The sequence below is a fragment of the Apostichopus japonicus genome, chromosome 20 (genome assembly GCF_037975245.1).
Source record: "Apostichopus japonicus isolate 1M-3 chromosome 20, ASM3797524v1, whole genome shotgun sequence".
NCBI classification, from domain to species: Eukaryota; Metazoa; Echinodermata; class Holothuroidea; order Aspidochirotida; family Stichopodidae; genus Apostichopus; species Apostichopus japonicus.
In genome coordinates this window covers 30,016,009-30,037,915 of record NC_092580.1, presented here as the reverse complement: position 1 = coordinate 30,037,915, position 21,907 = coordinate 30,016,009, and the positions used below count along the sequence as shown (strand labels likewise).

The window sequence follows — 21,907 nt, the reverse complement described above, 5'->3', positions numbered from 1 at the left end:
GGATATTAAGACAATGGAACTCTCATCGTTAATCTTGTCGATCCATCCATCCATATTTGCTCTTGTTATTTTATGATACCTTGTAATCTAATGATTTTGTGCATTTGAATCAGGTGCATCCCCTACATCCATGCTCGTACTTTTCGTTTGTAGCAAAAGTTGTGAAAGTTTTAGAATTTAAAAAGTAAGAGGTTGTTGTGAAGTATATAAATGTCAATAATGCAAAATAAAAATATATGATTTTTCTTTTACCCCCCCCCCCCTGCCTCCTTTCCAAACAAAAACAACCCTTTGCTACATTAAAAAGTGCTATGGATTGATTTTTATCATTGCGTTCATCAGGTGTTACAATTCCTACTTAAAAAGTTTGCAAAACTGTTCCCTAGAGAAATAAATTATTACTATTCATCACAGTTCTTACAACGTTTGTCATTTCAAACGTTTTCCAGCAGAAAGATTTTGTAGAGAACAAAACAAAATAAAGAAAGTAATAATAATAATAAACCAAGAAAAAAAAACTAATGTAAAAAAACATCCATGAATGTTTATAAATTTATTTGTGACAATAGCAGTAACAATGACCTCGCAAACCAATTATGACACAAGATCAATTGTCTTCAACATTAGGATTTATTAATCCTAGTCCAAAGTAGAGAATGGGAAGAATAAATATTCCATCATTCGTGTAAGCCTCTCTCTATAAAGATATTCATAGTAAAAATAAAGCAGCGCTCACAAGTTTCCTTTTATTGTGAATTTTTTCGAAACAAATTTTGGGACCGATTCCTACAGCGTATTTACTCGTTGCTCAACAAAGTATTGCAATTGATAAACACAGATACATCAGATTGGTATAAAGGATTCCACTCATTTTTTTGAAAAACTCCATCGACCAACCATATTTCATTTTGCTAATTACATGCAAATAGTTAAATCCGAAATTGTTACATTAATAATACTTTTCAACTTTTCTTCCGTCATGAACTGAAATTAAACGTGAGACTTAGGAAAAAATTAATCCTAGTCCAAAGTAGAGAACGAAGAATAAATATTCTATCATTCATGTAAGTTTCTTACTCTTAGTTAAAAAACTGTTCAACTTTATTTTATGATAAGATTTGGCAGCGTACAACCAGACTGCTTAATATAGACACCAAGACGTTACACTAATACAATTCTTTAAAATGTTTACACCAATTTCTTGTTTTTTGTTTACTTTTGTAATTACAGATTACTTTGTGAAATAGTTTTTTCTTAAAGAACTTTCTAAAGATCTATTAACTAAAACTTCTTCCCCTCACCCCCCCCCCTCCCTTACATAAGCATGGCACTATACATACCATTTTGTCAACAATCACAAAATATTTCATAAAGTTATACAAATCTAAAATACAGCAGGTAATTAATCTTCAACACTAAAATAAAACTCACAAAAACCCAAATGGACCAGATTTCTGATCTTTTGCCCCCCAAATTGACCTCTGGATATTTTCTTGGAAGATTGGATAAAAAAAACTCTTTACATCTAAAAACGACAGAATCAACAACTGGCATTGGGCATTGTCATCCTCACCTGATAACAATGAAGACTTTCATCCAAAGGTTAATATGCAAATGAGACTGTTGTCAGTACATGAATTTATTTATATCTGACGGACTAGTTTTAAAGGAATTTAATAATTCTTTGGAAAAGTAGCACAATGCATATGTCGAAAAGTTATTTCAACTTATGCTAACACATGATACTAACGCTGGGGTTCTCAATTTTTTTTTTTTTGGACAAGGGTCAAAGAAGAATATTGGTTGGAGCAAAGGGTCAGAGAGAGAAACCAAACTCTAAATACAACCTACATAATGCAGGTGAGACGAGCGCTCAAGTTTTGGTTTTAAGGGCCTGCATACTCGACTAGTGCAAGGTTATGGTGGATATTTTATATTTTAATCTAGGCCAAATTGAAATCTTTTCCAATGCCAAAATTGGCCTATGGGCCACCTATCGAAGACCCTTGCACCAACTTGATACAAAAACATTATATATACATAAGATTTCACACTCACGTATGGTGTGAGCAAGGGGGACAGAAATAAACAGCTGCATTAAAATGTCTACAATTTAAAGTAACTCAGTAAATATCGTGATTAATTATATTTTTCACAAGCACTGATCATAAAGTTCCTTACAAACTTCAACAAACATTTATCAGACTTGTTTTTGCCTATTAATCACCCCATCACATGATAATACCATGAAATGATATCAGACAACTTGTTTCATCTGATTATCAACACCAAACCCTTCCCAGTGCCTATCACTGTTTACTACTCCCTCATTGGTTATAAACATGTTCATATACTTTCATAAGTATCACATGCAAAACAAAGGTACTTAATTCATTGTTTTCAGAGGTACCATAAACTTTGAACTTTATTTATTATATTTACACATTTCTTTCCAGCTGCACCCAACCACCCCCCTCCCCCCCCCCCCCCAAAAAAAAAAACCTTCCTATTAAAGAAAACTTCTTCTACTAAATATTTCCTTTTAAAATTTTACAAATAGTTAAATAGTTGCTTCTTGTAACTTGAAGCAAAATTTTAAACAAGAGCTAAATTGGTCAAAGCAGACATCTCATAGCATTCATACAAACCAACATTACAAAATGGGATGGAAAAATACTGTAGTGGTCTTACATTTTGGCAATATTTTCAATATTAATAACTCTACACGGTATAGGAACAGTTGCTCTTCGTCAGCACATCAAACTCAAAATATTTGTAGATACAACCGTCTCTTTTTTTTACCATTTTGGTTTATATCTCTGTATCAAAGACTAAACGTCTTCTGTTGCAAGTTGGCCTACATTCATTGCCACAGGGACCTGTACACTGACAAATCATTGTCAGATATTTAAAAAGATTGAACTATAACGATAAAGTTCACAGAAACGGAAGTATTGAGTTTTCCGTCTTGGGCCGTTTGAACACGACTCTGAGTCAAACCTTTTACTTTGATAAAAAACCAAGTCAAAGAGAAATTCCAAGCTGTGATTTGTCAACATTCCTATTTCTAGAATATTTGGTGTACAAAAATGATACAAAATGGAAGCAGAAAACTAGGAGGAACTTAACCAGTACAGTTTAGAGACATTTCTGTTGTCTGTTGGTGTATATAAATATAACCAAGAAACCAACACACAGTAAATTGGCAGTGCTAACATAACTAACAATTTTCATACAATACAAATTTTAGTTCTATAAAATTATCAGGGAAAAGCAAATTTCATTAAAAACTTTCATACTACTTCAGCTGGACAAGAAGCACTCTCTCTCTCTATATATCTATCTCTATCCCTAAAAAGGAAACAAAAATCAAACTTCACATGCAAAACACTAAACATTCATTTCGCTGAATAATTTACATCAGCAATCTTGAAATTCCCTTTTCATCTTTGTAAAATCAAATTTTTCAAACATTTCAAGTAGTTAAAAAGGTAGTTAAATATCAGAATACATATTTAAATGTTTTTATTTTTTTATGTTTGGTTTGCTAAGCCTAACAAATTTCTAGGGCAAGAAGTGCTAGATCAGCGGTAACACAGAAATGACCACGTAAAATGCGAAGCATTTTGTCCGACCTACGCTGCCCCTATCATTCACTTCCACATAATATACTTGCAGGGTGCCACAAATGGGTGAAAATTATGCACCTCTGACCATTTTATTGTCCCACCAATTTGCAGAACGCCATTTCCGATTCCTGCGAGATATGCAAACTTGCCAAATAAGCTGTGTCTATCGATTTGCACATTACGCAGATATCACAAAGCATATTACCCAAAAGTATGAACCATCTAGACTTTGAACATGGGTATGCTACACCCATTAACATTATAATGGAACATGATATCAGCACCCTTTGTAGACACAAGAAGTTTATGAAAGATGTCATAAGTAGTCAACAGTCATTCATCAACATTATTGTTTAATGTGCTCTTGGGGAGAGTAGACGACGGTTCTACCGGTGCCTTGGGCGGTTTCTCCATGTATTCTGTGATCACAACTCGAACGTTATTTACAACAACCTCTGTAGTTACTGCCGAACTGCGATCCACGTTCTTGAGTCGGGGTCTGGAATGCCAAAAGAAACAAAATAAAAATATTGGTGGATTAGTGAAAAACACATATTGACCTCTCATCTCATTAAAGGGTCGTAGATGGGGACTTGAGTGTCCCTCCTGATCCTTTTTTTCTACTAAACTAAACTATTATCAGAGGAATTTTTTTGCTTGCAGTCTAAACCTGTCATGCCAGAAATGGGAGTCATTCCTAACAGAAAATGCTACAAATGAATGACGTTTTCTTCTGAGTAGTGTTTTCAAAAGTCAACGATGAACTAAAGAAACATATTAACATACTAACTAATGAATATATATATTTGACCACATATTTTACAAGTTAATATACTAACTAAAGAACTAAAGAAACATGTCAATATAGGAACATGTTAATATAGGAAATATAAACTATTATAGGAACTAAGATAGAAATGTAAACATTTGTTATTCAAAAGTTGTTTCTCACCTGTTCTTTCTATTCCCTGATTTTTTCAAGCCAGGAGTTTTAATGGACAGTTTGGACTGATTTGGAGATTGTTTTGGTGGTAATATTTGCGGAGCCAGCATCTGCTGGGCTTTCTGTTGTTCTACGACTTGAGCGTTTAATCTTGGTTTCCTGCACAAGAGTAGAGAAAATATACATATTCAGTAAATATATGAAATTAATAACATATTTTCATACATGAGAAAAAGAGAAAGATGTATGACATCTTTTAGTTATCAATCATAAAACAACATTAATCTTTGACCACATATTTCACCTCTGCACTGCTAAACCAGTTAGCCATAAGTTGATGATAGGTGCACCAAACTATAACTCAAATAGCTTTGTATCACACCACTGCAATGGCTTGGAAATATCTATTTGTTTTTCTAAAAGATACCAAAGGCCGTTGTGTAAGAAAACTTTAGCTGCAAGGTTTTAACTTGCCATCCATTGGTAATGAGGAGTGTGAGAGATAATAGATGGCATAGCAAAAGCTGAGGCATGGAATGAACAATTCCTTAACCTCATAATTTGTAAATGGACCAAACTTAAAAGCATCATATATGGTATAAATTAAATATGTACCAAATTATAACACCAATGAATCAATATCTCAACCTTACCCGAAATTCGCTTAAATACAAACTAAAGAGATTTTACTTCGTCTTATACTGAGATTGAGGTTCCTCTTTCGTTCTTTTCTTTTTATTCTTTCTTCTCTTTTTCTTAGTTCTTTTCTGAATTCTTTTTTGTAAGTTATTTGTGTACTCTATGTACAGGGAATGTATCACTAGATAAGCCCACAAGGGTTTCTTAATACACTTCCTTTCACATTCCATAACTCTCTGTATTCACTAATCACTACATGTTTTGTATATATGTTGTGAAAAAACAATTAAAATAAACGAAAATAAACGAAGTAACAGAGAGAGTGGATGTGACCTTCTTTGATGTTCATCCGTCCTTCATAGAACCACTGTAGTATCTATCCACCCAGCCTTCTCACTCCCCCCACCCCCCCCCCACCACCAACTTACTACCTAAATCATTTTATGAGAATTTCAACTTCAAGGTCATACACATATCAAATAAAAGTTCTTAACAATTTGATGCTGAACCTTAAAGCCAGACTGACCACTATTGGCTATCTTTTCCAAACCAAATCAAGTTAACCAAATTATAATTACAGTGTGTAATAATATCACCTTGTGGATGTACCCTTTCTGACATCACAAATTTCACATTTGAAAGCTTCTGCATTATTGCGGTAGGTACAGACACTACAATCCCAGTATCCAGCCTCTGGTGACCTTGTGGATCTCTTCCGCCTGTAAATCAGAAAAAAGGAAAAAACAAGAAAAGAAAATGAAGACAAATAACAATGAACTTCTCATTATCGGTCGGATCAAATGCTCTATAGGTTTAATTTATTTAATGCAATGATACTGAATAGAGGAATGGCATCATTTGTTTTTACAAACCGAGTATCCTTTGGTGACCGTGACATTCTTGGCATAGTTTGATTAGATATGGCCGATCCAAAGATATAAGGTACTCTTTTTAAGATCGAAAGGGTCTATGAAAGGAAGCTAAATGATGCATTGCTTTAATGCTATTCAGTACGACTGCCTTTGCTTGCTAACTATCACTCTGAAGGCTCGATATCAAATGACTTCTACCAAATTTTAAGTGCGGTGCGAAAATAAAGCAAGAAGATACTCCGCAACTCTTGAAAATTAATCTGCAACTTTGTGGCAGCTTTTTGATATCATCTCAAATAAGGCAAGTTTAGTGTCAATGTATGGGCTATTTAATCCTCTCTTTTTTTGGGTATCAGAAGGTGGTTTGTGTTTCATTTTGGCAAGAGATACACAGTTTTGTATGGTATTGGATACATTGTGAAGATAACAGCCTAACATTTGGTCTTCAATCAATGTACTGTATATATATGGTTTGTGAACATGTATAGCGTACACTGCATCACTGGAAAAAGTTAATGTCATGGAGCAATTTTATGGAAATACTATTTTGATATATACTTATTTGAGTATTAGATGATCAATGCAAACTTTGCTCACCAGTCCGAAAAAGAACATAGCAATTCCCTTCTTGTTTTAATTAACCTCAATCATCAGCTAGCCTTTACTGCTTGCCTATACCTTGAAGTTACTAAGGCCCTAAGCCTAGGCCTATTTAGACCCTAGGCCCATGTATACTTCGAGGGAATATGATGCTGATCCACAATTGTCTAGATACAACATAATGGCAGATAGCAGCTTCCTGTAAATATGGAATTTGTTTAGGCTAAAAATGTCAGAGAACCAGCCTAGGCTACAGAAAAAAATACAAGCAACAATATTCGCACAACTAGTCCCTGTAATAATTTACAAAAAGGCGCTATGATATCTTCTGCACTAACACACGGTTAGGGTAAGTTATGTTCTTCTGTGAATACTCAGTCCAAAGCAAGCTTTGATACTCACCCTCCAGGATACCGTTTGCCTTCCATAGTTAATGGAAACTGGGCGATTATATGAGGAGGCTTTAATGACAACAAATTCTCTCTCAATGTTGAGAAAACTGAATTAATTCTTTTTGGTACAGATAGCATGCTCAAAAAAAGCTGGTGACTTCAAAATTACTACCAGTGGCAGCTACTCCATTTCTGCTACTAATGTTGTCAAATATCTTGGTGTCTTAATCAACAACTGAGCTTTAACAAGCATGCTATTAATGTTATTAAAAAGGCCAATGCCGGGCTCCATTTTCTGTATCGCCAAGCCAGTTGCCTGAATCAACGATGCAGAAGACTGCTATGCATGGCCCTTATTCAAAGTCTTTTTGACTACTCTTCTTCTTCTTGGTACACAGGCCTCAATAAAACTCTTAAAAAGAAGCTTCAAATTACTCAAAATAAAGTGGTTTGCTATATGCTTATGCAAGGCTCAAGATTCCATGTTGGGCAGGAGAAAATTTCCAATCTTGGATTGTTATCCGTATAGAATAGAGCAAAATTCATTAGGTTAAACCATGCACACAAAATCTTTAACAACTGTAGTTCTCCCTACCTCACCACCAATTTCACAAAACCTCTGTTATTCATAATCAGGGTACTTGTTCAAGATATCACAATTTCTATGTTATTGAAATCTAAGGGTGGTGTTAGCTCTACTTTCTACTTCACAGCAATTCAGGATTGGAATGCTCTTCCAAATCATATTAAATCTATCAAGCCTTCTAGTCTTTTTAAAGCTGAGTTAAGGAAGCATCTCATCTTATATGGGGTGTGGGGAAAGGGGGAGGCACTTTTCAGAAATAAGTGCGTTTGTAGAGTTTTTATTTATTGGTTTTATTGGAATTTACAATTGAAAGTATAATTTTTTGTCTTGAGGGCCCCATTGGGAATGGGCCGACGTTCTGTCAGCCCAATGGGTTTAGCTCCTGTTAATCGTTTGTTCTCTTCAATCTGTTCCGTTCTATTTTGTCATCTCTGTTATTTGTTTGTATTTTGAACAATCTGAGTGCGAATAAAACAAAACAAAACATACAAACAACAATATTCGCACAACTAGTCCCTGTAATAATTTGCAAAAGGGCGCTATGATATCTTCCGCACTAACACACGGTTAGCGTAAGTTATGTTCTTCTGTGAATACTCAGTCCAAAGTATTCTTTGATACTCACCCTCCAGGATACCGTTTGCCTTCCATGGTTAATGGAAACTGTGCGATTATATGAGGAAGCTTCTGCAGGACGAAATTATTTAAGTAATAAGGCCGTTGAAGAGAGAACCAAGTTAAGGCCACCTGTCTGTGTGACCTGCAACCTTTGCAACCTTTGCAAGCAAACTAATTATGATTGACACTGTAGTTGCTATACATGCGGCATTATTTTGTCATTTCACTGTGTATCTCTGTCATAGAAATTGAAGGGTTATCTAATGATCTCTGAACGTCAACAACTCTATGACAAGTGTCAATAGAAAAAACTACATACGAAAGCCATAAAAATGAATGTAAGAGACTGATTTCGGTCAGCTTACGGCTTTGATAAGCCAATGAGGCTTCTTCGCGAGTTCCTGCTTGCAGGAGGATCTAATACACACATACATGTAACCTCTGGTTGAACTAGCGCAACACTGTAGAGCAAAACACAAACAGATAAATGCAAGAACGCCATCAGTTCGTCAATAGCGCATAGCTAGCTTCATTTAATATATTGATTTTCGATAAAATAAAACGAAACATATATCGCATCAGAAATGTCAATCATTTTAATATATGGAACAGGCAGTGGTAAATCGTTATATGCTAATATATATTCTCATATTATTCTCTCCCTAAAAGATTACAATAACTGCCGATAAACCTAAGTCTTCTTTTTGCACATTCTATTTTTAGAATTTATTAAAGCATGCCGTGCTTTTAATTCAGTTATATAAATAAAAACCTGCACGTATAGAACTAATGCGAATAATATAATTATATATATTATATATATATATATATATATATATATATATATATATATATATATATATATATATATATATATATATACTCAGGAAAACTCGATGTTACATAGGCCTATACGTTACAGTTTTGGAATTGATTTTGACGGAGTTTAAAAAGATAAAGTTGTGACCAAAATTGTACCATTTCTTCTCATCATAATGATCGAAAAGGTGCAAGGAAGTTAACAAAAAGATGACAAGTTATGTTCCAATTGTATATAGGCCCTATTTGCTATGTTTTTATTCATTCACTAGTCAGGAATGGTCAGTAAAATATTGTCACGTATACACAATAATAACACTTTTTTGAAAACAATAGAAGTGATAAATCATATCTTTTTCTTTTGTTTAACGTCCACTTGTTATTTTCAATGTCATGTCAGCAAAGAAGGATAAAATCGTAAAAAAAAAAAAACATCGTCGTGACTCTTGAATTGGGAATTACCCAGGATCTGTTGTTTGAAATGGATGGATTTATTTCTGACAGCCACCTCTCCCCCCCCCCCCTCCCTGCTTTTGATTTGATATTTATTTACATTCCATTACGAACAACTTAACCTCCGACATAATGACGCGATTCTGATACTTGGGTTGCAGTGATTAACAGAGGCATAATAAGCCTTATTAGCAGCATCCAGGCGCGTATCCAGGATTTTCAAACCCGGGGGGCGCGAATTACTATCTAAGCGGAGCGCCACCATCGGTTGGTGCGCAACGTACAGGAAAATTTCTTGTTTTGAAACCCCCCAGATCACCGGAAACAGCACTTCTCGGGCTTGAAATGACCAACCAGATTTTCACTTTTTGCCTGAGAACCAAGTATTTCCTAATAGTTTTTTTTTTTTCCATCCATAACCTTTTTGAAGATTGTCAACCCGGCACACATCATGTTCGACCTGATCGCATCTCCTGTGGGTCTTTGCTTTTGTAGGTGATTCTACGTCGCGGCACACAATACCCGTCAGCCCCACTTTTCAAGGTTTTAAGCCCCATATTTGTTCAGAATTTGAAAATTCACATTTCTCGTGAATAAACTCACTTCAAAACATACCCATAATCTTGTACAAAATTTCATCTATGGACAACCAATATAGAAAAAACTTCCTTCAACCCCTAACAGACCGGTCAAAATGGCACGAGTAGACGGAAGTGTGATGTAGAATGTTGGTCAGAAATTTTCGAAAAATTCAGACACATGTAATTTACAAATGTGTACAAATATTAAAACCTGTTATAACGGCTATTATAAAACTTGGTTGAAGGAAATGAAAAAATAGCAGATATTTCCGAAACCGAACACTACACACATAGGCGTAGGAGGCGCGGTGGCAGTGGCGGAGCTAGGGGTATTGGTCAGGAGTGGCGAGAATGGTCTGAAGGGGCGCTTTCGACACTATCTAAGCGGAGCGCCACCACTGGTTGGCGCTTAGCGTCCAGAACATTTTTGAGTAAAGATACTCCCTAGATCGCAGGAAATGACCCTTTCCGGGCCTGGCTAATTTGCAGATAAACGAAGAATAAGGTGTCATCGCCAAATTACACCAACAAAATGTGACAAATGTCAATAAGTAGATGAGAGCGCAATAAAAAAGTCAATAATCTAGAATAATTAAAAAGTGGTAAAGAGCTGAAAAAGGCGCCAGCAGTCCATTTGAGTCCGTCGGGGGGGGGGGGGGCATCCGCCCCCTGACCATATGGACGCTCCGCCACTGCGCGGCGGGGGTGCAGGCCCTAATTCGCCATTACTAATGTAAAAGAGAGTTTTGACATAATTGGACCTCCATGCTTTTTATACATCTACATGAGACATGTCGTTGTTTACATTAGCATACCGCGGTATACTGCGCAATTTGAACGGACCGTACGGTACATGATGGCATGCCATGTAACAACCGATGCTTGCTTATATGATATTGACATGAACACGTTGAACGCGCGCTTCGCGTGCGAAAATTTTTGGTTATTTTTTCAGGCAAGTCGGACAGTTTCGAGGCTGTTCATCCTGGAACGCCATTTTCATGCTCACTGATATGATGTGATATCTGCTGTTTGCGTTACAAATTCGAACAGGCGCGTAGCGAGGAATTTGCCAAGGGAGGGGCGAAGCCTGTAGGCAAATTATCTAAGCGTAGCGCCACCATAGGTTGGCGCGAAGCGTACAAGAAAATTTTGGCCGAAAGTGCCTCCCAGATCGCTGGAAATGGCACAACCCAGGACCATTTGTTAGCGCGAAGCGTACAAGCAAATTTTGGCCGAAAATGTCTCTCAGATCGCTGGAAATGACACTTCCCAGGCCTTGTAAGTTGCCTCTAAGCACTTTCTATTTTGAAATTACTTAGCGATATCATTTAAAAAATACTGAATGGGGGGGCGGGCGGTCCCCCCCCCCATCCCAAAATGCGTCATGTTCCCCGACGACACGGTCGAGTTCGAGACCAGCCACAGTTGGTTTCATAGCACAATTCTACCCACGCGATATGATAGACCATATATAGTATATATATTGATCATTAGTGAGAGAGGAAAATGGAAACGTCAAAAAATGGAGTTGTCGGTGTAAGGGGTAAGGTGAGTCACACTTTTACGAAATCATTGATCCGTCACTGGCTACCCTTCAGCGCTGTAATGATGTCACTGTTCCTCTTTCTCTTCCCGGTGTCTTCGCGTTTTGCTTTTACTCCCTCTTTTTCTCCTTTTTCTCTCTTTCTTCTTTTTCTTTTCCCTTCTTTCCTCTCCTTCTCCTCTTTTTTCTCCTCTTTTTTCCTTTTTTCTTCTCTTTTTTTCTCTTCTCTTTTTCTTACCCGGGGGGCGCGCGCCCCCAACGCCCCCCCCTGGATACGCACCTGGCATCCCTGGGAACATTCTCATCTATAAGCGGTCTATTGCGATAAACAAGCCCTGGGTAGCGCCCAGGTTTTAAACCATGTGTCTAAATGTGTATCATTAAATCACTTGAAAGCAAGTCGATTTTTTTTGGCGACCATTTTTAAATTGATATTGATTACGCGATCATTATACTCAGGAAAATGAGATATTATAGAAACTTTAGAATTGGAATCGATTTGCTCTAGATAAAGAAAAACGTCTTTAGAAATTTCAACATTTCCCCACATCATATTGATATCAAATATGGAAGATACGTTAGGGTATTGATCACAATATTAATGAATTATGAAACCAATGTCAATAATACGAAAGGAAAAAAAAGAATGAAAAAATTGTTACATATTGTTTTACCGCGATAAGTTGTTTTCATTCAGTATATGGTGTTTCTGATTTGTTCATGTTATCAGCAAATAACTTCAAGGATAAACAATTGTAGGAGACCATTTAGCACCCAGTCTTGAATAAGGATTTACGCAGGATCTGTGGTATGAAAGTGTCTTAATTTACTTCTGAAACAAACCCTGCTTTATATCTTTTTCATTTGGTAAATAAGTATTTCCAAGACGGACAACTGGAACTCTGAAATTATGACGCGATTCTTGTATACTTCGGTTGTGGTGATTTACAGAATCTTAATAAGCCTTATTGGCATCCCTGGGAACATTCTCATCTTAGCGGTCTATTGGGATAAACACGCCCTGGGTAGTGCCCAGGTTTTCTTTCATACAAACACTCGCTCTCTCGGATCTCTACGTCTGCCTACTATTGCCTCTTGATATACACTTTTGGTTGCATGAATTTGACTACAATGATCTATTTTTATGTAAGTTATTCTTTACTTCTGGATTTATTGGATTGTATATGTCCACATTCGTGACTGTTGCAATTGCGTTAGATAGATATATAGCTGTCGCTAAACCAGTCAACGGCCGATGGTCTCGAAAGAAAGCACAGAAGATATCTTTTCTATGTCTATTTTTAGCTGTTTTTATTAATTTAGCTGTCCCGTTTTCGAGCCACTTAGATCCGAAGCAAATCGAAGGAATTATAAACGGCACAAGCTGTTACAGTACCGGTTTGGAGAATCCCACCGTCTTAGATTTGTTAGTATTAATACCCCAGTACATTTCTACCATTGGAGCCTTTGTTTTTATCGGAATCCCCTATGTTAAACTTTGGATCGTGGTTACTCGTCAGAGGAAGAAAGTTGGGATAAAAGAAGTCAAATATGATAACGATACTTCGGTGGTTGGTGATAACATGAGCCAAACTGGTTTCACGAGAACTAGCGCTGTTGAATACAACGCATCTGCTGGTCAGTGTACAGCTACTAATGTTGCAGAGAAAGCAAATAATAACGAAACCGACATACGATTGGAAAAACGAGGGAAGGGTAAAGGAAACGTTTTGACTAAAGAAAGTTCTGGAACATCGATGGTCAGCTTCGATGCGAAAGGGACCACCATCGCGGTCAAAGCAAGTAGGGAAAGGAAAGAAGAACACTATAATGAGACGAAGTTCAACGGCCAGTTGGACGATCCAACAGATTCCACGAGAGGTCACGTTCCGTCAGTTACCAATAAAGAGAGACCAGTAGTAACTTCTAAGGTCAAAAGTGGCGTGGTCAACACCAAGTAGTCTCTCGATTGACACTGATGCTTCTGCTGTCGACCATCATTTTCTTCATCACATGGTTCACAACTCTGTTAACGTTCGGCTTGTCGTCACTAACCCGTAAATTCTTCGGTAATAATATCGCGTATGTCATCGTTGCATTATTACGACTCAGTGGATTTATTAACAACGCCATCAACCCTCTAGTGTATAGTTTTATGAGTCCAAGATTTAGGGCAGACTGTAGAGCATTGTACAAACGACTGAAATCAAGAATATGCACTAGTCATAGAGTGTAGGTACTATATCATACCTGCCTTACAGTATATCATAAGAAGGGCTCTACCTTTTCCGAACCTTATTCTATCAGAGTGAGATTAAAAAAACAATGCTGGACATATTTTTATTTGTGGGTTATAGTAAGCGTGTTAAAACAGTTTTTTTGAGTTCCATCATCAATTTGTCCAAACCTGTCTGGTTTTACTCAAACTATACGAGATTATAATTGATCAGACTAGGATACTGGTCTAAATTCTCCGCCAATTTCGGGTTCACTAGTAACTAATGATAGATCTTGGTTCAAGCCTCAACATATTTTTCGCCTCCGGACAATCTTCATAGTGGCATAGCAATCACAGTTAAAAGTACTTAAATATTTGGAAAATTTAAATGTTTACTTAACAATTATTTTCAAATGAAATTTGGCTAGTGTAGCTAATGAGTTCCGTTGATGTGAAATGTTAGCATAAGACAGCATCAATACTATTTCCATGTAAATTCCAAAATCTTTTTTGAACTGTTGTGTGATGCAGATGATGATATTTTTTCTGTATATATTTATTCAAGCCATTTGTCTTAACGTTTATCCTTAAATCATTTGACAGCAAGTTGATGTTTAGCGACCATTTTTATATTGATATTGATTACGTGATAACTGTACTCAGGAAATGAGATATTACAGAAACGTTAGTATTGTAATCGATTTATTCTAGATAAAGAAAAACGTCTTTAGAAATTTCAAACTTTTCCCCATCATGTTGATATCAAATATAAAGGAAAGTAAAGAAAATGTGACGTCATTTTTAATTTGCTTTATGTTTTGAGTATATATTTATTGATTAAGAAGATACATTAGGGTATTGATCACAATATTAACGAATGAAACCAATGTCAATAATACGAACAAAAAGAATGAAAAAATTGTTACACATTGTTTATCGCAATAAGTTGTTTTCATTCAGTATGGTGTTTCTGATTTGTCATGTTATCAGCAAAGAACTTCAAGGTTACACAATTGTAAGAGACCATTGAACACCCAGTCTTGAATAAGGATTTACGCAGGATCTGTGGTATGAAAGTGTCTTAATTTACTTCTGAAACTAACCCTGCTTTATATCTTTTTCATTTGGTAAATTAGTATTTCCAAGACGAACAACTATAACTCGGAAATAATGACGCGATTCTTGTATACTTGGGTTGTAGTGATTTACAGAAGCTTAGTAAGCCTTATTGGCATCCCTGGGAACATTCTCATCTTAGCGGTCTATTGGGATAAACAAGCCCTGGGTAGTGCCCAGGTTTTCATACAAACACTCGCTCTCTCGGATCTCTACGTCTGTCTACTATTGCCTCTTGAGATACACTTTTGGTTGCATGAATTTGACCACAATGATCTATTTTTATGTAAATTATTCTTTACTGTTGGAACTATTGGATTGTATGTGTCCACATTCGTGACTGTTGCAATTGCGTTAGATAGATATCTAGCTGTCGCTAAACCAGTCAACGGTCGATGGTCTCGAAAGAAAGCACAGAAGATATCTCTTCTATGTCTATTTTTAGCCGTTTTTATTAATTTAGCTGTCCCGTTTTCGAGCCACTTAGATCCGAAGCAAATCGAAGGAATTATAAACGGCACAAGCTGTTACAGTACCGGTTTGGAGAATCCCACCGTCTTAGATTTGTTAGTATTAATACCCCAGTACATTTCTACCATTGGAGCCTTTGTTTTTATCGGAATCCTCTATGTTAAACTTTGGATCGTGGTTACTCGTCAGAGGAAGAAAATTGGGATAAAAGAAGTCAAATATGATAACGATACTTCGGTGGTTGGTGAGAACATGAGCCAAACTGGTTTCACGAAAACTAGCGCTGTTGAATACAACACATCTGCTGGTCAGTGCACAGCTACTAATGTTGCAGAGAAAGCAAATAATAACGAAACCGACAGACGATTGGAAACACGAGGGAAGGGTAAAGGAAACGTTTTGACTAAAGAAAGTTCTGGAACATCGATGGTCAGCTTCGATGCGAAAGGGACCACCATCGCGGTCAAAGCAAGTAGGGGAAGGAAAGAAGAACACTGTAGTGAGGCGAAATTCAACGGCCAGTTGGACGATCCAACAGATTCCATGAGAGGTCACGTTCCTTCAGTTACCAATAAAGGGGGACCAGTAGTAACGTCTAAGGTCAAAGGTCGGCGTGGTCAACACCAAGTAGTCTCTCGATTGACACTGATGCTTCTGCTGTCGACCGTCATTTTCTTCATCACGTGGTTCACAACACTGTTAACGTTCGGCTTGTCGTCACTAACCCGTAAATTCTTCGGTAATAATATCGCGTATGTCATCGTTGCATTATTACGACTCAGTGGATTTATTAACAACGCCATAAACCCTCTAGTGTATAGTTTTATGAATCCAAGATTTAGGGCAGACTGTAGAGCATTGTACAAACGACTGAAATCAAGGCTATGCACTAGTCATAGAGTGTAGGTACTATATTATACCTGCCTTAGAGTATATCATAAGTAGAGCTCTACGTTTTCCGAACCTTATTCTACTAGAGTGAAAAACCCCAATTCAGAACATGTTTTATTTGTGTGTTATTGTAAGCGTCTTAAATACCTTTTTGAGTTCCATCATCAATTTGTCCAAACCTGTCTGGTTTTACTCAAACTATAAAGTTTATAAATGATCAGACTAGGATACTTGTCTAAATTTTCCCATCACTAGAGGGTAACTAATGATAGATCTTGATTCAATCCTCAACATATTTTCGCCTCCGGACATTTTCCATAGTGGCATAGCAATCACAGTTAAAAGTACTTAAACATTTGGAAAATTTAATCAAAAATCTGTTTTGAACTGTTGTGTGATGCAGATGATTATTTTTTTATATATTTATTCAAGCCACGTTCCTTAACGTGTATCCTTAAATCATTTGACAGGAAGTCGATTTTAAGCGACCATTTTTAAATTAATATTGATTACGCAATAATTATACTCAGAAAATCAGATATTATAGATACGTTATTATTGGAATCGATTTATTCTAGATAAAGCAATACGTCTTTAGAAATTTCAAACTTTTCCCCATCATGTTGATATCAAATATAAAAGAAAGTAAAGATAATGTGACGTCATTTTTAATTTGCTATATGTTTTGAGTATATATTTATTGTTCAAGATGATACATAAGAGTATTGATAACAATATTAACAAACGGAACCAATGTCAATAATACGAAAAAAAGATTGAACAATTGTTACATATTGTTTACCGCGATAAGTTGTTTTCATTCAGTATGGTGTTTCTGATTTGTCATGTAATCATCAAAGAACTTCAAGGTTAAACAATTGTAGGAGACCATTGAGCACCCAGTCTTGAATAAGGATTTACGCAGGATCTGTGTTATAAAAGTGTCTTTATTTACTTCTGAAACAAACCCTGCTTTATATCTTTTTCATTTGATAAATTGGCATTTTCAAGCCGAACAACTGAAACTCGGAATTAATGACGCAAATCTGGTATACTTGGGTTGTAGAGATTTATTTTCTCGAAATTTCAACAAAAATATACGCTATATTACTCAGTTGTATCTGGCTATTCTTCATTGTGTTACCATTCGCTCTAGAACAAAGGAAAACATACCTCAATTCGTCAATTGTTCTGCTAATTAATATAATCATTAAAAATAAAAAGAAGAAAGAGAAGGAAAAGGAAAGAACAAAGTTGATTTGACACATTTCATTTTCAGGACCTCTTGACTACACTGTGAAATTTCCAAGTCAATAATTATCCCAAAACTGCAACACATTAAAGCGGCATGCACACGATATTCAAAGGCGTGGGTTCCGAAATTCCCCCGACCGACGTAAATATAAGGACATGAACCTTTTTGGGAGGCCAGAGTTGGATCCAGAACTTTATAAAGGCGAGGGGTGACGTCATGGGGTCGCTGAAGCCGACTTGCGTATGAGGGTGGGTCTGGGCTTCCTCCCTCAAAATAATTGAAGGTTTAACAGTCAAATGAGGTACCTTTAGATGTTAAGTTACGTATATAGTTAGGTTTCAACGCAAGGTAATATTTAAACACATTTTTTGAAATTTTTGTCTGAGTTTGAAAAGGGGTATGCACCATCCCTATACACTCTTCGGATCCGCGCCGCTTTTCGTCCTGCGCCTGAAGGAGAACTTATTCTTCCCCGGCTGTATGTAAAACAATATTTCGAATGCACGTTTTTCCCCGATTAACGATAGAGGTGGGGGCATGGGCCCCCTCACTTTTGAAAGCATATGCACACCCAATGGTTGTCGTCAATTCATATAATATTTGACATCAAATTCTTGTAAAATTGTATTGATCATTACAATGTATACATGTATATCGAGAAAAAAAAATCGGTGAATAACTGAAGACGATTGATTTGTTCTAGATAAAAATTTAAAAGTCGCGCTTCCGTTGTTAACTTTGCAGTTGCACAGCTGACTAAGAAGAACGGAAATAAACGACCAATAACGCATAGAAAAGTTATTAGCAAACAGTGACGTCACTCATTTGTTTTCTGAGTGCTCTATTCTTACTGTATAAGCTTTCACTTCGATCAGAAGGCAATGATACTTTGTCACGTATAGAACATCATTTTTTTTAAGGTATCTCTTATTCTTTTCTGGTAGAGGATTGCTTTCATGATTGTACTTTCTCGTTCTTAGATTAAAAGACGTCTTAATCGTCGAAAAAACAATATAAGGGGAAAGATAAATATTTTTTAGTAACGCAGTCGGAGTGGTCTGTTTGCATCTAAATAATCAGATATTATCAGTCTGTTGGGATTTGATAACCTTACTTCTGAAACACAGACCATCTTAAACTCGGAAATAATGACGCGATTCTGGTATACTTGGGCTGTAGTGATTTACAGAAGCTTAGTAAGCCTTATTGGCATCCCTGGGAACATTCTCATCTTAGCGGTCTATTGGGACAAACAAGCCCTGGGTAGTGCTCAGGTTTTCATACAAACACTCGCTCTCTCGGATCTCTACGTCTGTTTACTATTCCCTCTCGAGATACACTTTTGGTTGCACGAATTTGACTACAAAGATCTATTGTTATGTAAATTATTATTCACTTTAGCATCTATTGGATGGTACATGTCGATTTTAATTACCGTCACAATTGCGTTAGATAGATATCTAGCTGTCGCTAAACCAGTCAACGGCCGATGGTCTCGAAGGAAAGCACAGAAGATATCTATTTCCTGTATATTTGTAGCCATTTTCATTAATATGGCCGTCCCTTTTTCGAGTCATATTAATTTCAGGGAGGTGAAAGGAGTTGTGAATGGTACGACTTGTTACAAACAAGATACGGGTGGCAGCGGAATAGCTTTGCTGGTTACGATACCCCAATACCTATCTTGCCTTGCTGCTTTCATCTTTATCGTTATCCTCTATGTTAAACTTTGGATCGTGGTTGCTCGCCAGAGGAAGAAAATTGGGATAAAAGAAGTCAAATATGATGACGATACTTCGGTGGTTGGTGATAAGATGAGTCAGGCTGGTTCCACGAAAACTAATGTTGTTGAATACAGTGTAACAAATGTTCAATATACAGCTAACGATACTGCAGTGGGAGGAAAGGGTACCGAAGCAGACACTCGATTGGAAACATCGGGGAAGAGCACAGAGAGGGATTCAACCGAAACGGATGTTACTGGAACAGACGACAGACTAAACGGACATAACGATAACAAATTACAGAAAGCGGAGGACAATGACGTCAGGATAAGCAACAGCAGGCCAGCATTGGAGGATACCATAGCAACAGGAGGTAGCAGAGAAGAAAATAATAAAGTGACGAAATCAGGTGACCAACTGCATCCAACTAATTCCAAGCAACCGCGTAGCCTGACCTTTGCTAATAAAGTGAGACGTCGTCGTGGTCAAAGCCATAAAGTGGTTTCTCGTTTGACACTAATGCTTCTGCTGGCAACCGCCATTTTCTTCATCACTTGGTTCGTAACTCTTGCAACATTCGCCTTAACGCCTCTGACGCGTCCATTCTTCGGTAATAACATCGCCTACGTCATGATTGCATTATTGCGGCTCAGTGGACTGATTAATCACTCAATCAACCCTCTTCTTTACAGTTTTCTGAATCCAAAATTTAGGGCCGACTGTAGAACGTTGTTCAAACGACTGAAATCAAGGCTGTAACTGAAACAGATTCACGCCTATATGGATGTTGTTAAAACCAGGTGACGAAAATGTCCCTTGTAATTTTAAGAGGCTAAAAGATAATGAAAAAATATTGTTCGCAGTTGTAAGAATGGATTAATATTCTAGTTTGAAACTATGAGTATGTGACTAACAGAGCATTCACAACTCTTCATAATTAAAGTTTGTACTAATCAGCAGGTGTAATTTGTAAAGTACGATATAGCCTACATGTTACAACATGTTTCTGTACCATATAAAGTAATGTATATTCCCGAACTACACTTGCCGTTGAGATTATTACGAAAATCTATGTAATTGTTGCCCCCGTCATTCTTGTTACCATTAGGTTATATGCTACAGTCCTAATGACAGTTTTGTATTTTTTATAACACCAACTCTATATCTACAGCTCTATATTTAGATAGGAGTTCTTTACTAACTACGTGTAAATCGATACTTTCTTATTTTCTATCGCACTTTTTTTCACTAACGCAGCCAATACCGAAAACTAGGTGTAACTGATTTTACATCTTAGTTAATTTCTGGATCTCTGGATCCGAAGGAAAACAATAAAAGGAAACCAAAGTAAATGGTTAATCGCTTGCTTACTATGTTAGCCAGGTCGGTCTTAGTTACGCAGAAGTATCTGACATTTAACTATGTATCAAGGGAGCATCCAGTGACGGGGACCAAGGGGGCCAGGGCCACTCCTCCTGGTTTGATTTCTCGCATTAAAAAGTAGGTAGATAGCAAACATTTTACCAATGTCCTTTTTTTAAATATCATGCACAGCTATTTCGGTACTCATATCGATATTTAATGATACCCTGACCCCCCCCCCCCTTTCCCCTACAAATACTCTGTTTAGTTAGTATCTTTAAACCGTTCTTTTCTTACCTGTCTCCTCACAACCGCAGCAGCCCTTCTTATTCCACCTCCCGAAACTTACATAGAGTATACGTGTCACGTGTTGCAGTATTTCTTCGTTCAAAAATTTCTCAAAATTGGTCTTAATTTGTTGTTACCTTAAGCTCAGTCACGAACGAATATCTAAATCTGGCGATACATTTTGGACGATTTGATTTTATATAACATGTGATACTATCATTCTTTTGAGGATATGGTACAAGCGATTATGACGCCTTCGTAAGTCAGGGGTTTTCCCATCAGGGTCTGGCGCAAATTTAGCTTAACGCTATTTAGTGTATATATGATTATTCTTAACAGAATTGTTGGCAGCGCTTAACTATCATACCTAAATTATTTTAACATATTTAATAACGTTGGTTTTATTTACAGGACTCGATTAAAACAAAACTTAAAAAAGGGCGATATTTCAAAGTTAAACAGTAGAAAATTTGACTTCGACTAAAATTTCTTATCCATTTTTGTCTTTGTGTAATATCGGTATATATGAATGCAAACCCCGCCCCGCCCCCTCCCCCCGCCCCCACCCCAAACGGTTTGAGTGAAAGTACAGTTTTTAAAATACTCACCCTTTAAAGTTGACTAAAACATGTATAATTTTCTGTTATGATAATATCGATTATGATGCTTTTCAGTCCAGGTAGGCTTAATGGGACGTAATGTCGATCAAATGTTTCAGGAAAGTTTTTTAACTTAACTAAAAGAAGTTTCTTTGATTCCATACAAACAACGTGAATGAAGATGCAACGATATGTATTAAACACATCTCGTTATACGTTGAAAACATAGCATTTGTTAGGCGTACCATGACAAGTTTTTTCTATCGACTTTTTGTGTGTATATATATATATGTTGCTTTTTGAGG

At 36.7% G+C, this 21,907-nt stretch overlaps 3 protein-coding genes across 4 annotated transcripts; 2 read left to right on the top strand and 1 right to left on the bottom strand.

Annotated features, from left to right (window-relative positions):
• Window positions 1-538: 538 nt before the first annotated feature.
• LOC139961464 (YY1-associated factor 2-like) lies at window positions 539-8,699 on the bottom strand. Of its 2 annotated transcripts, none has more exons than XM_071960650.1 (4): window positions 8,287-8,699; window positions 5,808-5,930; window positions 4,582-4,731; window positions 539-4,128 (listed from the first exon to the last, which is right to left on the bottom strand). In XM_071960650.1, exons 1-4 carry the CDS (start codon window positions 8,310-8,312, stop codon window positions 3,963-3,965), a joined length of 465 nt encoding a protein of 154 aa, XP_071816751.1. In that variant the 5' UTR covers window positions 8,313-8,699; the 3' UTR covers window positions 539-3,962. The 2 variants fall into 2 exon arrangements, with proteins under 2 accessions (XP_071816751.1, XP_071816750.1); XM_071960649.1 differs by lacking the exon at window positions 8,287-8,699 and adding an exon at window positions 7,086-8,211.
• Window positions 8,700-13,651: 4,952 nt separating this feature from the next.
• LOC139961693 (uncharacterized) lies at window positions 13,652-16,469 on the top strand. Its single transcript, XM_071961096.1, has one exon. The coding sequence runs from the start codon at window positions 15,067-15,069 to the stop codon at window positions 16,387-16,389; it is 1,323 nt and encodes a 440-aa protein (XP_071817197.1). The 5' UTR covers window positions 13,652-15,066; the 3' UTR covers window positions 16,390-16,469.
• A 2,121-nt stretch (window positions 16,470-18,590) lies between these two features.
• LOC139962220 (uncharacterized) lies at window positions 18,591-20,723 on the top strand. The gene has a single exon (XM_071962220.1). It carries the CDS (start codon window positions 18,778-18,780, stop codon window positions 20,110-20,112), a length of 1,335 nt encoding a protein of 444 aa, XP_071818321.1. The 5' UTR covers window positions 18,591-18,777; the 3' UTR covers window positions 20,113-20,723.
• The last annotated feature ends 1,184 nt before the right edge of the window (window positions 20,724-21,907 follow it).

Bases quoted from the DNA above. Each gene is read 5' to 3' on its own strand.
- LOC139961464 (XM_071960649.1), bottom strand. From the start codon at position 7,213: ATGCTATCTGTACCAAAAAGAATTAATTCAGTTTTCTCAACATTGAGA. The intron at 5,931-7,085 runs GTGAGTATCAAA...TCTGATTTACAG, and splicing joins GGCAAACGGTATCCTGGAGG to GCGGAAGAGATCCACAAGGT. The intron at 4,732-5,807 runs GTGATATTATTA...ACTCTTGTGCAG, and splicing joins AGAAAGGGTACATCCACAAG to GAAACCAAGATTAAACGCTC.
- LOC139961693 (XM_071961096.1), top strand. From the start codon at position 15,067: ATGACGCGATTCTTGTATACTTGGGTTGTAGTGATTTACAGAAGCTTA.
- LOC139962220 (XM_071962220.1), top strand. From the start codon at position 18,778: ATGACGCGATTCTGGTATACTTGGGCTGTAGTGATTTACAGAAGCTTA.